Genomic DNA, 19713 nt, shown 5'->3' with positions numbered 1-19713 from the left:
AAATTTAATTTAACAGAGCATTAAAGTTTAACTGTAACTATATAAATATAAATACTAACATGTATAAACAAATTTAAAATACGAAATTTTTTCATAAAGAAATGTTTTAATTTTATTTCACATTCAATCATATGACATAAAATTATTTTATATCTCAAAAATCGATTATTTAATACAATTGTAGTAATATGTAAAAATATACTTCATAATTTGGCAAAAAAATTTTAAAAGAAATACTATGCTCCATATAATCTTACAATATTCACTGGTACAAGTTCTCGACAAACGTTCTGACAACTCGAAACAGTTCTCGTTAGTAAGTATAACCTGAGAATTGAAATATTGAATTGAAATATAACCTGAGAATAATATAAAAATAATATAGTAAAGTTATAGTAATATTATATTCTATACAATTTTTGCAATATATTTAAATATTTTTTGTGTTCATTGCTTTTACATTTATTTGTATGATATTCTACAACCGAACATATCATATTTATATTTAGGCCGGAAATTTCATAGGAACTTTATGCACTGCAATTATGTAAATATTTATTTATTTATATATTTATTGCACTTATTTATTATTTTTGGTTTTTGGTATTTTCACAATGGTAACACCTAACTTACCAAATTTTTATCTAATTTACCCTATTCAAAATTTTGGTAAATACCAACTTTCGGTGTCATACCGACATAATTTACTATTTGCTTAAATTTACCATCTATTTACTCGAACTCGTACACAGTCATAATATATATTATACTCAAAAAACAGTTTTCATCAAAATAAAATTAAAAAATATCTGACAAGAAATTTTACAAAATTTGTAAAAAAGGAAACACAAAAAAGTTTTCAAATACGCTTAAATATAACATTTGTGTATAATCAAAATTTATCTATCTTATTATTAAGTTTTATAATTAAATCTTATTTTGCTGAATTCTCGTTGTATATAAAATCTGGAGTGTAATCAATAATATCAATTAAAACAAACAAATACAACCCTGCGTCTTTATTAAGAAAAAAAAGCAAAACAAAAAAAATTAAAATTTTATTCGCAATTAAAAACATTTTTGATATTATTTCATAAATTAGTTAAATTAAACATATTTTACTAAAAATGTTGTCGTTTTTCTCTAAAAAGAAGGATAAACCAGATACACCACCAGAAGAAGCTATTCAAGGTCCTCAAAGTAATGGTGATGACTTCATTTTTGTGGAAAGGAAGGCCGAAGACGATCCACCCAAGGAGCCCAATCAACCATTTGTATATCCGCCGATGCCAGCACTACCTACATCATATAATGTATACAATCCAACAACAATAAATAGTTCCAGTGGCCCAGTGCCTTACGTTCAGGATGTGCCGTTCGAATTCGCACCGCAACTTAACACAAACAACGTTTTCGAAGTAACACAATTGGAAGTGGACGGTATTTTGGCAGTTTTAACGCGACAAATGTCCATAGATGCGGCGGATGAATATAATTTTACATTGGAAAGATCGATATGTTATTAACATGAAGCAATACGCAATCACTAAATATTATTTTTTTATTAAATTATCTGCGCAAATTCAAAGTTAATAAAATTGTATATATAGAATAGTGTTGACACTATCGTCTTCATAGGGAATAATAATAGACAGTACAGTTTGATTTGGTATCTTGTGGTGATAAAATAAGGTCCCAATATACCATTTTTACTGCCAGTTAAGAAAATGTTATGCAAAAATATTTTGTTTTTGGTGAGTCATTATTTTATTTAATAATAAAACTATAATGTATTACATTTTAAAACGATGTAGTTTAATATTTAATTTTTATCATGTTAAAGTGTTTTAGTAAATGTTTATTTACTGGCATAATTGCTAATCATGAATACAGAAAAATCAGCATCTAATGAAATTGAAAGTTTACTTATTTGAAATTTATTTAACTGGAATTTAATCGATTTACTGAATTTGGTTTCTAGTAATATTTAGAATATTTGCTTAAATATTGTTATTAGTTAATTTCACATGGGTCCATGTCTTCAAAGCAATAAATAAATGCTTTATTCATGAGTTTTTATTATGATCTGTTGTTTTCAGAAAAAATGCAGTGTCAAACAATACCAATTATTAATTATCAATTAATTATTAATTGAAATTATAAAAATTTATTCCCAAGACCGTATTATTGTAAACACGCCAAAGACCGTATCATTAGAAAGACGTCGAAGACCGTATTTTTATGAAAACATCAAAGACCGTAACATTAAAAAGACGCTGAATGTGTAAAAAACTTTTAAGATTGCGCGGCTTGAGTTTCAATTGATCGAAATATAAATTATTGCTAAATGCCGCATAAATTAAATGTTTTCAATAACATTTTCATATTTTCATTTGGATTTGCATTTATTATTAACATGTGCATTTCTACACTTACGCTTATACATTTTTTATATTTTTTAATCATTAATTTTTTTGTTTCTATTTTTAAATAATAATGTTTATTAAATTAATATCAATTGATATTTGTTAGTATATCAAACATGTTTCTTTATAAATTACTTGCATGTGAAGGCCGTATTAAGTCAAAGTTATTTATATACGGTCTTCGGTCAGTATGTTAATTTTTTTGCCCAGTGTCGCACAGATGTCGCTACAAACATTATGTGCTGTAATATTCAACTGAAATTCTTTTTATTTAAAAAAAATATATGAAGCAATTTCTTTTTTAATGAGACTTTATTGTTGATTTAAATATTGTAATTTTAAGGAATAATGCTTCAACACATCATTTCCGACAAATAAATAAAATCTTATCAGATATCGAGAAGAATTTCTCTAGTTTATTTTAATCACATGCTTTTCAAGCTCACATGCATTCGTGAATGTTTTTATTTCTGGGACGCCCCCATTTAAAAAGCTGAATATATATTCTGAGAACAAATTAATCACAACTATTACTACCTAATGTAGTTTATGCATTTCTTATTTATTTGCATGTTTATTTAAAAAATTAGTTTTAACTCCTTATCAGCATAAAATACACATAATGCAATATTGTGCAATAAAAAAACTTATCTTTAGATGCTTAAAGAATTTGTTACTTTAATTATTTAACTATAATATTTCTTTAGATATTGAAAGAATTTCTTTTATTTCTTTAGAAAACTAATTTAGATAAATGGGATTGAGTTGAATATGTTTATGAATATTTGCTTTCTTTAACATTGTAAAGAAATATAATTATTTCTTTATCAGATATATAATAATAGACCATTATAGATATGGAAGATTGTTCTCAAATTTATTGCTATTGCGATAATGAGTAATAAGCCATTATTACTTAGACAGCTTATAAATTTCTATTTTAATATAATACTATAATTTAATGACGTTATAAATATACATTTATTTTTGCTTTATATAAAGGTTTTATTGTGAGGAAAAATATTAGTAGCTAAAAATTTTCGTTACTATCAAGCCTTAACGGCTTATAAATATATAAAAGAAAATTATTTTTTTAAATATTATGTATTCATAATTATATACAATAAAAAAGACCAATACTGTAATATAAAATCCTAGGAATATACTTCAAAGCTACTCTTTAATATTGTATTTACGTTTTATATTTCCACTTAAGTATAGAAATTTATATATATATATATATAAAGGATAGAGTCCTGAAATTATTAGTGAAGACTGACAGACTTACCAACATCGCGTTATCAAATCTCAGAATGGTTACAGGCTCCTCGGGAAGGTGTGCAGATCTGAGGTCAATTATTGCTTAGTCTGATGAAGTGATAAACAATAATTCAGTCAAGGCGTAAAGAGGGATTTTAAAAATACCTCGAGTTAAGAAAGAGTAAAAGTGTTCAAGTGCACTGGCTCAAATAGAAATAAATATATATATATATTAAATATATTTAACTATAGCTGATGGTTTGGAATAACAAATCTTTGATAAGTTGTGATATTGACCAATACACTATCACGGGAGTTCCTCAAACCCCTATAATAGGAGGTTTGAGGAACTAAAGTTCGCACAATATGAATCGAAAGACAATATGTATGCATATTTCAATCCATTATTAACACACAATTGAATGGTAAACAAAACTAAAATCAATCCAGCCTATTTGAAAGGTTGATCATAGTCAGTTTATTTCAATATTATCAATCTTAAGCAATTATCGATGAAAACTATACTAATACAAATAATTATATTTATGCAGTACTGAATTAAGTTTCTGCTTTCCAACTATTAAAAATTAAATCAAACTACATAAGATGCAGTTTTCTCAGTTATTGTTTGTAATAATAACCTTTTAAAGTCAATTTTTTTTAAGAAAAAGTCATAATAATAGCTTATTTGACTTTATTTTCGCTTATATACAAAATAAATATAAGAATTTACATTTATCTTTAATATTTAAGGACAGTTTTAGAATGCACAATTACAATGCTCAACCCTTAAGTCACCTAAAAAGACGAATTATATAAAACTGCTCTATAAAATAAGGATGGCGGCATTACAAATTACTTGAGCTCTACGTTTCACCATCATGAAAGCTCTTTTTGGTTTCTTCACTGACTGCCTTCTCAGCTTCCGATAAAAGAGCAAGCTTTTTTAATAACAATCAGATTCAATAGTGTTCTCTCCCGCTGGTTTAGAATTGACAAAGGGCACGCCAGTATATTGAATTAGCATTTGTTAGTTAGTTATTTGAAATAACAACTAATACAGTTGGGGTTCGGTTTTCTTAATCGTAGTAAAGATAACTAGAGGGGCATTTATACTGAAGGGATGAATAGCAATGACAGTATCAGAGCACTTCAACTGCAGAGCCTCTTATGCAGAAATAATGGCGAATCCTGTGCAACTATATTATCTCGGACAGCCAAGCTGCTATCACATCTCTCATAAGCACTAAAGTTACATCCTTAATAGTTCAAGAATGGCGGCTTTCCCTTAACGAGTTAGCTAAGCTTGTTAGTATCAAGTTCATATGAGCATCTAGATGCAAGTCATCCTAAGAAACTGCAGAGTAGACGAGATTGTTGAAGTAGGCATTCTGCTCCCTGACATTGTAGGTATTCTGCTCCCTAAATTTGGCTAAACAAACTTGAGTAGAAGAAAACTACTGCCAGTTCTCAAAACCGATCTGGCCCAAACTGGAAAATAATCGTATCAATCCATTTTTCAACTAAGGCGTAATCTGCTTAACACTACGGCTTAGGAAGACATACTATAGACTGTCTTTATTTATACCCTATAAAGACTTTTGTCGAGGTTATGGCTCTGCGGATGAGAAGAAAACTGCTTTCCACCTAATATGGCAGTGTTAATCATTTGCTAAGAGAAGATATCTACTCTCAAGGCCCTTTTCGTGCCCACCTGACAGAGTTGTCATTATACAAAATTAGACATTGTCAGATTGGTTCACTTTCCATTGAATGGGGGAATCGTATCTATCAGCGCTGTTCGTATGTTGAACACTACGGAACTTTCGGGAATCTTGGTTCACGTGGTCAAGTTAATAGACTTGTTAGGTTGGTTCACTTTCCATAGTTCGTATATTGAACACTGCGGTCCTTTTGAGAATCTTGGTCCATGTACGAACAATGCTAATGCATGATATAACAACACGCCATTACTTAAGCTTAAATTTGGCTTTAGTCATAAGGTTTCCACTCCTACCCAACCAACCATAACCCTTATGTTAGTTCAATATTGTGCTCCAAAACATCACTTGAAATTTTAATAAATATCGTTTGAGTGTTTAATCGACGCTTAAGCGTACATTGTCAAATTGACTCTTAGTATATCTATCTTTATTTGTAAAATAAAATTTTTGTCTTGAATCCCAGCTGAGGGCCTAAGTTCCCATGCTTTTATTAATAACCTTACTGCTATATAATTTTTTGTATTTGTTTTTCAATAAAAAAAAATATTTGTATTAGTAGTCATGCCTTGCAGTTAAGAATTTATGAATGATAATTCTTTAGAAAAGTTTTATTGGAACACTCATTTGTTTTAGAAAAATCACTTCTAATTATTGTTTATATTTTGATAAAAATTGAATACATTCTTCCCATTTTGTCTTAAATGCAAGAGAAGTATTTGCTTTGCGTTCGTAAAGCAAACATTTAAAATGCGATTTTGCACTAAATTACACACATTTGATAAACAAAAACCAAAAAAAAAAAAACGAAAATAAATATTATAAAGCTTTTTAAAGTATCTTATATCATTATCAGTAATTATCACAAAATAATCTGAAGAACCGCAATTATATATATAAAAACTATTAATACGAAAAATCAGTTTCAATCGACATTTAACACGAAAAAATTAGCGGAAATAAAATTGTACGAGTATACAAACGACTTTATGTAAATCAAAAAAGGATATGATATACATTATATATATTTAAATACAGAATATATGTTATAGTATATTTAAAAAAGTTCCAATAATTTATTTAAATTTGGTCATCGTTTCAAAATGAAATTATTAAGCATATTTATTTGTGTTTTATTTGTAATAAGCAAAGGTGAATTTAAAGTGTAAATAATTATTTAATTAATGAAAATACACAATAAACAAAAATAATGTAGAATATAAAATAAAAAACTACAATATGCTTATATGAATTTTTTTTTAAAAAAAAAAAAATATATATATATATAAAATCAAACAAGTAAAATGCAAATAAGATTTTTTACAGTGGACTTGATAGTTTTGCAAACGAGAGTGGATTAAATAAAAAAAGGATTTCTTAAAAATTTCTATTTAACTCAAAACACTGAAACCAATATTTTTCCAATATTTCAATTACTTTAAAACATAAAAATTACTCAAAGTCCTTAACCATAACCTCATTTTTGGACTAAAATATCACTGAAACTTCTTTAAGTTTGAGAAAAAAAAATTAAGTCTATAACGGATAAATCTAAAAATATAGGCGATGAGACAATTCTGAACATTTTTTCATTAAATCCGTAATGAATATTTTAAAAGAAATATTATGAGTGATGTTAAGATAAAACTTGAAATTGTATCGTTGGAGATTACGTTTGCGGCCATGCCTTGTCTTGATGCTCTACAATAAAGACAAGGTTGTTTTTCATTGCCAAATACAGTCTTCAGGCTATAAATTGTCCTTTAACGATCTAATTAGTTGCAAACAGCATGCAATGTCTGTTTTTCTTCCCTTCTGTTATCTGTCTTCTATTGATAGACAGATAAAACTACATTTTTTAGGCACCAAGCCACTTTGCTTTCACCAAACTGCTACTTGGTCTCTGATGAAATTAGAGTTTATAATTTGGGGCATAATAAGGCACTTTATTTTATAGAAAATTATATATAATTAATAATTTCTATTAATACATTTGAAATTTAATACAAATAAATTATTCTCTGAAGATTTATTATATTTTTTAAAAATCTGAACCTATTTTTATAGAATGAAAATTATTTCAGAGATTCATTAGTTAGTTAAGATAATTCTATATATCTACATAATGCAATTGCATAAAGGATAAAAATTGAAAAAGATTGAATAAAAAGAATAGTTATGTATACTTGGTATGTATACTATATCAATTTCCCGTATAGATAAGATTTATTAATAAAATAATTAATAAATGTTTCTCTCCCATTCTGTTACTATCTTTTGTCCTTTTCTCTGCCATTTGTTTAACTGAAAATAGGAAATAATTAAAGTTTATAAATAATTTATTTCATATAAGTGGCTTGTTAAAATGCCTCTTTATTGTGATAAACATTTTTTATATCAATTTTACATATCAGTTAATAGATTATTCCATTTTCAAAATGTTACTTTCATAAGTGATTCACCCAAAGCACTTTAAAAATCTATTGTGAGAAAAATTATTATTATTAATATAGTAAACAACATAGATATTTTAATTGCAATGTGTATTTAATTAAACCGTTATTAGATAGAAAAAAAAATACTCTGATACTTGTAGCATACTTAAAGATACAATATATGGTATATAAGCATAAGAACTCAGTGCTTAAAGAAAAATTATAATTTCTCACTATAGAAAATAGTTTTCCATAACGGGGGACAAACAAAAGTTTTTGAGCCCAAAATTAAGCAGAAAAGATTGAAAGAACAAAAATACAATCGTAAAAATGATAATCTACTTTTGCAGCCAAAAGTATATTTAATAATATTTTTCATTGACCGACCTCATGCGTTTGTTAAGATATAGCGAAACGCGTAATTGAATTTTTGTTTTTAAAAAAATAATATTGTGGCTGCTGCTAAATAATTAAGTGAAGTCTACAAGACCTCTGCATGATTGTAAGCAACAGTAAAAAAGTGGGAGATTGACTGTTTATAAAGCCACAGTCAAATAATCATTAGGCTTTCTGAGATTGTATATAGTTTGAAGATCTCCACATAAAAAAGCTCTGCACTTGTTTTTGCAAACCGCAATTTTTTTAACTCTGTTAGAACTGTTTCAGTAAGTTGGACTCCCTATGGATTACTCTTCCGAAACAAAAGAATACTCAAAACAAAACAGTCGCCCGCAAAACCACGGCTACTGTTTTTTGAAAGGGAAAAAACTTGTTTCTGATTCACTGCATCGAAAAACGTTACAAAACCACCAGTGGCGTAACTACAGGGAAGCAACTGGAAGCAACGCTTTCGGGCCCCCGAATTTAGGGGGCCCCACTATAAATTTTTGTATTCATTGTATTTATTTTTAATAAATTCTCAAAAGTGGGACGAAACGTTTTTTGTTGGATTAACTTCATATTGCATTTTATAAAAGATACGTAAATTTTAAATTTAAAGTACATAATATGTATGTACTTCAAATAAAATATTAAACCTATTTATAAAATAAAAAAGTTTTTCTAAGAAAAATATGTGTCTTAATCGAGAGACTTATATGGAAGCTATATCTAGATTTAAACCTATTTGAAAATAATTTTGTACGTTGTCTTTTGCAAATATCAGTACTGTATACACCAAATTCCATTTGAATACCTTTATTAAAAACGGAGAAACCTCATATCCGATTGTTAAGTTTATATCACAGATACAAGAAATAGACGTCCAATTTCAATCAAACCAAATGGCTCCCGAAAAGTATGTGTGTAAAGTTTCGTTCGAAGAGTTCAAAAGCTGAGAGAGTAGTTTGAACTGAAAAAGTATATATATATTGTACTGATATATACTTAATGATATTTCCGACGTTTCCTTTAATGCGTTACGAAAATCTTGACAAACCTTATACATCCTTTTCACATTTTTTCGTGTAAAGAGTATAAAAAGAGGGGCCCCTTAGTATGTTGGTAGGGGCCCCTTAGTTAGAATTTGCTTACAGGCCTAAAAAATGTAGTTACGCCACTGAAAACCACTGAAGCTTACTTTGCAACATTATTGAATCAGTCATAAGTATCGTATTGCATATTTTTATGATAAAGCGGCTTAAGAAGATAAGCCACCGTTGAGAAAAGTGTATCGAGTTAAGAAAAGATTTACTCTTTAACATTTAAAAATGTTAAATGTAAAAATAATAATACCCAGAGACATTTAGAAAAAAATAATAAATATTTTTTCAATATGATTTCTCATGCTCTAGAAATTCGATGCTATATCTACTGTATAAATAAATTTACTTGAACATTTTATTAGTTTCAGTTCTCTGTCACTTGGTCCTAATTTCACGTTTCCTCTCCATTTTTCTTGTATTTTTCTTGAAGCATGTCTAGATAAATCGATTTTACTATCAATTCTGTTGTGCGACCAATATAAATGGACTGGGTGCATATCTAGATTATCATGTACTATTATTATCACAGTTAATAAAGTTCAATTCATTTTCAAATGCTATATATTATGAATACAATTAAATTATGTAATCAATATATATTTAATATATATTTATTTTATTTAATAAAATTTCTATTTTATTAGTTTTCTATAATGTGTAAATTAACGATTACATAAATTTATATATATAAAATCCTTTTAACCATTATTAACTTAATGCTAAGACTAAACCTTACACTAACTATTTGTGATTTAGAGAATAACATTAGATTATTTTTAGTTAAATCGAATATACTTCAATGCTACATATGTGATGACTGTGATGAAGAGGAAGAACAAACCACATATTGCAACGACTTCGACGATGAGATTGAAAGTCCAGCAACAGTACAACCTACTACTTCGTATGCAACGACATCAACAACAAAAACAAATAAACTTACAGAAACAACACTTTCTTACAGTACAACTTCAACATTAAACACAACTGCTATCAATCCTGCAACAAATACGAACTCCACTGAAATACACACGAGTACCACAAACTCAATTCCAATAACCGATTTGACACAAACGACTAAAAGCTTCATCAGCACTATAGTAACAGTTGATCCAATAACAATAACAACTATCAGAGAAAATATATCTAAGGTTGATTCAACATCAGAATCTACCACTGAGCAAAATATACCTACAGGTTCACAAACATCTGTAACATATACAGCCTCAGATGCAACAACGGTGTCAGATGATTCAACGACATCAGAAACTTCAATATCAATCACTGAATCAATCACGTCTTCAGACTCAAACACTTCTATAGATTCAAACACATCTACAGTCACAGATTCGACAGTGACCATCTCAACAACGGTGTTAGATGATTCAACGACATCAGAAATTTCAATATCGACCACCGAAGCAATCACGTCTACAGATTCAAACACATCTACAATCACAGATTCGACAGTGACCATCTCAACAATGGTGTTAGATGATTCAAGGACATCAGAAATTCCAATATCGACCACTGAATCAATCACATCTACAGATTCAAACACATCTACAGTTCAAACACATCTACAGTCACAGATTCGACAGTGACCACCTCAACAACGGTGTTAGATGATTCAACGACATCAGAAATTCCAATATCGACCACTGAATCAATCACATCTACAGATTCAAACACATCTACAGAATCAAACACATCTACAGTCACAGATTCGTCAGTGACCATCTCAACAACGGTGTTAGATGATTCAACGACATCAGAAATTTCAATATCGACCACTGAATCAATCACATCTTCAGACTCAAACACTTCTACAGATTTAAACACATCTACAGTCACAGATTCGACAGTGACCACCTCAACAATGGTGTTAGATGATTCAACGACATCAGAAATTCCAATATCGACCACTGAATCAATCACATCTACAGATTCAAACACATCTACAGAATCAAACACATCTACAGTCACAGATTCGACAGTGACCACCTCAACAACGGTGTTAGATAATTCAACGACATCAGAAATTCCAATATCGACGACTGAATCAATCACATCTACAGATTCAAACACATCTACAGTCACAGATTCGACAGTAATCATTTCAACAACGGTGTTAGATGATTCAACGACATCAGAAACTTCAATATCAACCACTGAATCAATCACGTCTTCAGACTCAAACACTTCTACAGATTTAAACACATCTACAGTCACAGATTCGACAGTGACCATTTCAACAACGGTGTTAAATGATTCAACGACATCAGAAATTCCAATATCGACCACTGAATCAATCACATCTACAGATTCAAACACATCTACAGTCACAGATTCGACAGTGACCACCTCAACAACGGTGTTAGATGATTCAACGACATCAGAAATTCCAATATCGACCACTGAATCAATCACATCTACAGATTCAAACACATCTACAGATCACAGATTCGACAGTTACTACATCTCAACAATGGTGTTAGATGATTCAACGACATCAGAAATTCCAATATCGACCACTGAATCAATCACATCTACAGATTCAAACACATCTACAGTCACAGATTCGACAGTGACCACCTCAACAACGGTGTTAGATGATTCAACGACATCAGAAATTTCAATATCGACCACTGAATCAATCACATCTACAGATTCAAACACATCTACAGATTCAAACACATCTACAGTCACAGATTCGACAGTGACCATTCAACAACGGTGTTAGATGATTCAACGACATCAGAAATTCCAATATCGACCACTGAATCAATCACATCTACAGATTCAAACACATCTACAGTCACAGATTCGACAGTAACCATTTCAACAACGGTGTTAGATGATTCAACGACATCAGAAACTTCAATATCAACCACTGAATCAATCACGTCTTCAGACTCAAACACTTCTACAGATTTAAACACATCTACAGTCACAGATTCGACAGTGACCATTTCAACAACGGTGTTAGATGATTCAACGACATCAGAAATTCCAATATCGACCACTGAATCAATCACATCTACAGATTCAAACACATCTACAGTCACAGATTCGACAGTGACCATCTCAACAACGGTGTTAGATGATTCAACGACATCAGAAATTTCAATATCGACCACTGAATCAATCACATCTACAGATTCAAACACATCTACAATCACAGATTCGACAGTGACCATCTCAACAATGGTGTTAGATGATTCAAGGACATCAGAAATTCCAATATCGACCACTGAATCAATCACATCTACAGATTCAAACACATCTACAGTCACAGATTCGACAGTGACCACCTCAACAACGGTGTTAGATGATTCAACGACATCAGAAATTTCAATATCGACCACTGAATCAATCACGTCTACAGATTCAAACACATCTACAATCACAGATTCGACAGTTACTACCTCAACAATGGTGTTAGATGATTCAAGGACATCAGAAATTCCAATATCGACCACTGAATCAATCACATCTACAGATTCAATCACATCTACAGATTCAAACACATCTACAGTCACAGATTCGACAGTGACCATCTCAACAACGGTGTTAGATGATTCAACGACATCAGAAATTTCAATATCGACCACCGAAGCAATCACGTCTACAGATTCAAACACATCTACAATCACAGATTCGACAGTGACCACCTCAACAATGGTGTTAGATGATTCAAGGACATCAGAAATTCCAATATCGACCACTGAATCAATCACATCTACAGATTCAAACACATCTACAGATTCAAACACATCTACAGTCACAGATTCGACAGTGACCATCTCAACAACGGTGTTAGATGATTCAACGACATCAGAAATTCCAATATCGACCACCGAAGCAATCACGTCTACAGATTCAAACACATCTACAGTCACAGATTCGACAGTGACCACCTCAACAACGGTGTTAGATGATTCAACGACATCAGAAATTTCAATATCGACCACTGAATCAATCACATCTACAGATTCAAACACATCTACAGTCACAGATTCGACAGTAACCATTTCAACAACGGTGTTAGATGATTCAACGACATCAGAAACTTCAATATCAACCACTGAATCAATCACGTCTTCAGACTCAAACACTTCTACAGATTTAAACACATCTACAGTCACAGATTCGACAGTGACCATTTCAACAACGGTGTTAAATGATTCAACGACATCAGAAATTCCAATATCGACCACTGAATCAATCACATCTACAGATTCAAACACATCTACAGTCACAGATTCGACAGTAACCATTTCAACAACGGTGTTAGATGATTCAACGACATCAGAAATTTCAATATCGACCACTGAATCAATCACGTCTTCAGACTCAAACACTTCTACAGATTTAAACACATCTACAGTCACAGATTCGACAGTGACCATTTCAACAATGGTGTTAGATGATTCAACGACATCAGAAATTCCAATATCGACCACTGAATCAATCACATCTACAGATTCAAACACATCTACAGAAACACATCTACAGTCACAGATTCGACAGTGACCACCTCAACAACGGTGTTAGATGATTCAACGACATCAGAAATTTCAATATCGACCACTGAATCAATCACATCTACAGATTCAAACACATCTACAGTCACAGATTCGACAGTAACCATTTCAACAACGGTGTTAGATGATTCAACGACATCAGAAATTCCAATATCGACCACTGAATCAATCACATCTACAGATTCAAACACTTCTACAGATTTAAACACATCTACAGTCACAGATTCGACAGTGACCATTTCAACAACGGTGTTAAATGATTCAACGACATCAGAAATTCCAATATCGACCACTGAATCAATCACATCTACAGATTCAAACACATCTACAGTCACAGATTCGACAGTGACCATCTCAACAACGGTGTTAGATGATTCAACGACATCAGAAATTTCAATATCGACCACTGAATCAATCACGTCTACAGATTCAAACACATCTACAATCACAGATTCGACAGTTACTACCTCAACAATGGTGTTAGATGATTCAACGACATCAGAAATTTCAATATCGACCACTGAAGCAATCACGTCTACAGATTCAAACACATCTACAATCACAGATTCGACAGTGACCACCTCAACAATGGTATTAGATGATTCAACGACATCAGAAATTTCAATATCGACCACTGAATCAATCACATCTACAGATTCAAACACATTTACAGAATCAAACACATCTACAGTCACAGATTCGACAGTTACCATCTCAACAACGGTGTTAGATGATTCAACGAGATCAGAAATTTCAATATCGACCACTGAATCAATCACATCTACAGATTCAAACACATCTACAATCACAGATTCGACAGTTACCACCTCAACAATGGTGTTAGATGATTCAACGACATCAGAAATTCCAATATCGACCACTGAATCAATCACGTCTTCAGATTCAAACACTTCTACAGATTTAAACACATCTACAGTCACAGATTCGACAGTGACCATTTCAACAACGGTGTTAGATGTTTCAACGACATCAGAAATTTCAATATCAACCACCGAATCAATCACTCCTACAGATTCAAACACATCTACAGTCACAGATTCGACAGTGACCATCTCAACAACGGTGTTAGATGATTCAACGACATCAGAAATTCCAATATCGACCACTGAATCAATCACATCTACAGATTCAAACACATCTACAGTCACAGATTCGACAGTGACCATCTCAACAACGGTGTTAGATGATTCAACGACATCAGAAATTCCAATATCGACCACCGAATCAATCACTCTACAGATTCAAACACATCTACAGTCACAGATTCGACAGTGACCATCTCAACAACGGTGTTAGATGATTCAACGACATCAGAAATTCCAATATCGACCACTGAAGCAATCACGTCTACAGATTCAAACACATCTACAATCACAGATTCGACAGTGACCACCTCAACAATGGTGTTAGATGATTCAACGACATCAGAAATTCCAATATCGACCACTGAATCAATCACATCTACAGATTCAAACACATCTACAGAATCAAACACATCTACAGTCACAGATTCGACAGTGACCACTCAACAACGGTGTTAGATGATTCAACGACATCAGAAATTCCAATATCGACCACTGAATCAATCACATCTACAGATTCAAACACATCTACAGATCAAACACATCTACAGTCACAGATTCGACAGTGACCATCTCAACAACGGTGTTAGATGATTCAACGACATCAGAAATTTCAATATCGACCACTGAATCAATCACGATCTACAGATTCAAACACATCTACAGTCACAGATTCGACAGTGACCACCTCAACAATGGTGTTAGATGATTCAACGACATCAGAAATTCCAATATCGACCACTGAATCAATCACATCTACAGATTCAAACACATCTACAGTCACATATTCGACAGTGACCATCTCAACAACGGTGTTAGATGATTCAACGACATCAGAAATTCCAATATCGACCACCGAAGCAATCACGTCTACAGATTCAAACACATCTACAATTACAGATTCGACAGTGACCACCTCAACAATGGTGTTAGATGATTCAAGGACATCAGAAATTCCAATATCGACCACTGAATCAATCACATCTACAGATTCAAACACATCTACAGTATCAAACACATCTACAGTCACAGATTCGACAGTGACCACCTCAACAACGGTGTTAAATGATTCAACGGCATCAGAAATTCCAATATCGACCACTGAATCAATCACATCTACAGATTCAAACACATCTACAGAATCAAACACATCTACAGTCACAGATTCGTCAGTGACCATCTCAACAACGGTGTTAGATGATTCAACGACATCAGAAATTTCAATATCGACCACTGAATCAATCACATCTTCAGACTCAAACACTTCTACAGATTTAAACACATCTACAGTCACAGATTCGACAGTGACCACCTCAACAACGGTGTTAGATGATTCAACGACATCAGAAATTCCAATATCGACCACTGAATCAATCACATCTACAGATTCAAACACATCTACAGTCACACATTCGTCACAGATTCGACAGTGACCACCTCAACAACGGTGTTAGATGATTCAACGACATCAGAAATTTCAATATCGACCACTGAATCAATCACGTCTACAGATTCAAACACATCTACAGTCACAGATTCGACAGTAACCATTTCAACAACGGTGTTAGATGATTCAACGACATCAGAAATTCCAATATCGACCACTGAATCAATCACTCTCAGATCAACACATCTACAGATTCAAACACATCTACAGTCACAGATTCGACAGTGACCACCTCAACAACGGTGTTAGATGATTCAACGACATCAGAAATTTCAATATCGACCACTGAATCAATCACGTCTACAGATTCAAACACATCTACAATCACAGATTCGACAGTGACCACTTCAACAATGGTGTTAGATGATTCAACGACATCAGAAATTCCAATATCGACCACTGAATCAATCACATCTACAGATTCAAACACATCTACAGTCACAGATTCGACAGTGACCACCTCAACAACGGTGTTAGATGATTCAACGACATCAGAAATTTCAATATCGACCACTGAATCAATCACGTCTACAGATTCAAACACATCTACAATCACAGATTCGACAGTTACTACTTCAACAATGGTGTTAGATGATTCAAGGACATCAGAAATTCCAATATCGACCACTGAATCAATCACATCTACAGATTCAAACACATCTACAGTCACAGATTCGACAGTAACCATTTCAACAACGGTGTTAGATGATTCAACGACATCAGAAACTTCAATATCAACCACTGAATCAATCACGTCTTCAGATTCAAACACTTCTACAGATTTAAACACATCTACAGTCACAGATTCGACAGTGACCATTTCAACAACGGTGTTAAATGATTCAACAACATCAGAAATTCCAATATCGACCACCGAAGCAATCACGTCTATAGATTCAAACACACCTACAGTTACAGATTCGACAGTGACCATCTCAACAAGAGTGTCAGATGATTTGATAACAACAGAAATTTCAGCAATAATATCAAGAAATCTAGAGGTCACATTCGAATCAATATCACCTAAAAATAATGAAGTCGTATTAAATAATAAATCCACTTATCATACGTCATATGAGTTGAAGAGTGATGAATTGACGAATGTGCCAATCTCAACACAAGAAGTCGTAACTACGAGCCCAACCAATACAAAACAAGATGTCCATATCAGTCGAGTTGCTCGTGCCGTTCCGGTATCATCGGCAGCAATTTCACTGAAAGCTCCAACTGATCTTTTATTCAAACGAAAACTGAACAAACGTGCAATTAATGCACAAACAAATAGCAGTACAACAGCTCATTGTTATATGGTCAAGTTATCTGGTATGTAAGGAATTTCTTATAAGAGTAGTATAAATTGTTATTAACAATTTTTATTTTTTTCGTTTCAGGTGCAAAGAAATCGAAGGTAAGCCGTGGATGTTTAAGATTGAAACCAGGGGAAGCTGCTTGTGATCAGCTCAATAAGAAATATAATAACAAAGTTAACCATTGTTTCGTTTGTACAAATGATAAATGCAACAACGGTATCGTTCTGAAAGTTTCCTTTAGTGTAATACTTGTCACATTTATTTTGCAATTCGTCCAATTGAAGTAAATATAATAAAAACTTCTCTTAAATATAGAAAAAGAAGGTTTGGACTACTCTCCCAAATCTACTTTAAACGGATAATTAGTTGATCTTGATAATTAGGCTCTTAATTAATTATATTACTAAGTTTTTAGGTGTGTTAAAAATATGTTAATTATTAAAATATTTAATAATTTTAAATATCGTAATTTTTATTTATTTGTTATTAATTAAAAAATTAGAACTTATTTATATGAATATTTGAATGTATATAATAAACATATTGATTACTATTTTATTTATAAAAAAAAATTTTATTTAATAAGAAATTAATAAATTCAAAAAATTTATATAACAAAATTAAATCATAATTACAAAAATCATCATTTTTATAATATAAAAAATATTATAATATAATTATAATATAAGGATTATAAGCATTATACTTAAAAAATAAATTGCCTTTGTCCTAAACTAAGGGAAACCAACATTGGACATTGGGATTGCGTTGGCCCTTTTATTTCTAAAAGAGTTAAAAAGTAACATAAACATCAAAAGACTTAAATTATTTACTAATATCGTCAAGACATGCATAAATAATTATTAACCAAATTATGACTGACTTAATTATGACTTGCGTTATCGAATCACAGAACGGTTACAGGCTCCTCGGGGAGGTATGCAGATCTGAGGTCAATTATTGCTTAGTCTGATAAAGTGATAAACAATAATCCAGTCAAGGCGTAGAGAGGAGTTATGAAGAAACCTTGCAGGTAATAGAGAGTAAAAGTGCTAATAATAATATACATTGCTACTCGGGAATCCCCAACTTTCAAATTTTAATTTAACTGAAAAACTGCTTGTTGGTATAAAATATAATTGCAGTTTGTATTTCTGATATATTGTAATGCAAATTAATAAAATTATAGTTTTAGAACAATTTATAGTTAGTGATCAGAAATCTTTAGAAATTGGTATTCTGCTTACAAATAAATAATGTGAATACTGCTTTTTTGTGATTTAAAAGCAGTATTTCAGTAAGTCTAAGCTTTGCGTTTTACAATATTAATCTTGCAATAAATATAAAACTTTGTTTAAACTATCTTACTTCACTCAATTTCGGATTTAACTCGATAAGCATGTAAAATTTAGTCAAATTTGCCAAAAAAAATTTATAGAAATCCATCCAATAATGTACAAGATAAGCACGTACATATTTTTTAAGAGTATTGCCTCGAAATGCTTTGCGACATTAACTTAAATCCTGCTTCAAAAAATTCCTATTACCGTATAGGATGGGTTCAAGTTTTAATAAATACAGAAATAAAATAAAACGCGCGTAACAAAATAAGTTTAAAAAAAATATCCAAACTAGAAACCATTTTTATTGCACATATACGTTAATTTAATTAATACGATATGCTGACGAATTATGTAAAGAAAAGCAAATCCAAAAAAAAATTACCTTTTGTGGAAATAGCCCAAACTAGGATAACAAATCCATCCGAAATATTTAGGGTAAGGTATTTAGTTCGAATATTAGTCGAATATTAGTCATAGCTAAACATAGGATTTTTTGTAAATTTTTTCTTTCGATCCTTTCCATATAGTATTAGATTTATGTAAATGTACATTTCAATCCACTCTGATATAAACTGAAAATATCTTTGTACTTGAACCCACTATTACTTTATATTGAATTACTGTAAATCATATTCAT

The 19713-nt window shown here is 31.4% G+C and overlaps 5 protein-coding genes across 5 annotated transcripts; all 5 read left to right on the top strand.

Annotated features, from left to right (window-relative positions):
- Positions 1–1061: 1061 nt before the first annotated feature.
- Positions 1062–1774, top strand: LOC119669696. Its single transcript, XM_038079698.1, has one exon. The coding sequence runs from the start codon at positions 1128–1130 to the stop codon at positions 1524–1526; it is 399 nt and encodes a 132-aa protein (XP_037935626.1). The 5' UTR covers positions 1062–1127; the 3' UTR covers positions 1527–1774.
- A 4757-nt stretch (positions 1775–6531) lies between these two features.
- LOC119666591 (cell wall integrity and stress response component 1-like) lies at positions 6532–10930 on the top strand (the record flags this gene model as incomplete). The annotated part of the gene is made up of 2 exons (XM_038075871.1): positions 6532–6559; positions 10107–10930. Coding segments are annotated over 2 exons (852 nt in total), but the record flags the coding sequence as incomplete, so codon positions are not given.
- Positions 10931–10943: 13 nt separating this feature from the next.
- On the top strand, positions 10944–15169 carry LOC119666590 (mucin-3A-like). Its single transcript, XM_038075870.1, has 5 exons — positions 10944–11018; positions 11169–11933; positions 11978–12610; positions 12839–13216; positions 14179–15169. The coding sequence occupies exons 2-5, from the start codon at positions 11206–11208 to the stop codon at positions 15167–15169; spliced, it is 2730 nt and encodes a 909-aa protein (XP_037931798.1). The 5' UTR covers positions 10944–11018; positions 11169–11205.
- A 340-nt stretch (positions 15170–15509) lies between these two features.
- Positions 15510–16409, top strand: LOC119666589 (mucin-3A-like). The gene is made up of 2 exons (XM_038075868.1): positions 15510–16108; positions 16259–16409. The coding sequence occupies exons 1-2, from the start codon at positions 15567–15569 to the stop codon at positions 16407–16409; spliced, it is 693 nt and encodes a 230-aa protein (XP_037931796.1). The 5' UTR covers positions 15510–15566.
- Positions 16410–16426: 17 nt separating this feature from the next.
- On the top strand, positions 16427–18147 carry LOC119666588 (serine-rich adhesin for platelets-like; the record flags this gene model as incomplete). The annotated part of the gene is made up of 3 exons (XM_038075867.1): positions 16427–16537; positions 16600–17746; positions 17815–18147. Coding segments are annotated over 3 exons (1464 nt in total), but the record flags the coding sequence as incomplete, so codon positions are not given.
- Positions 18148–19713: the final 1566 nt, after the last annotated feature.

The sequence above is a fragment of the Teleopsis dalmanni genome, chromosome 1 (assembly GCF_002237135.1).
Source record: "Teleopsis dalmanni isolate 2A chromosome 1, ASM223713v2, whole genome shotgun sequence".
NCBI classification, from domain to species: Eukaryota; Metazoa; Arthropoda; class Insecta; order Diptera; family Diopsidae; genus Teleopsis; species Teleopsis dalmanni.
This window is presented reverse-complemented; position numbering and strand designations above follow the sequence as displayed.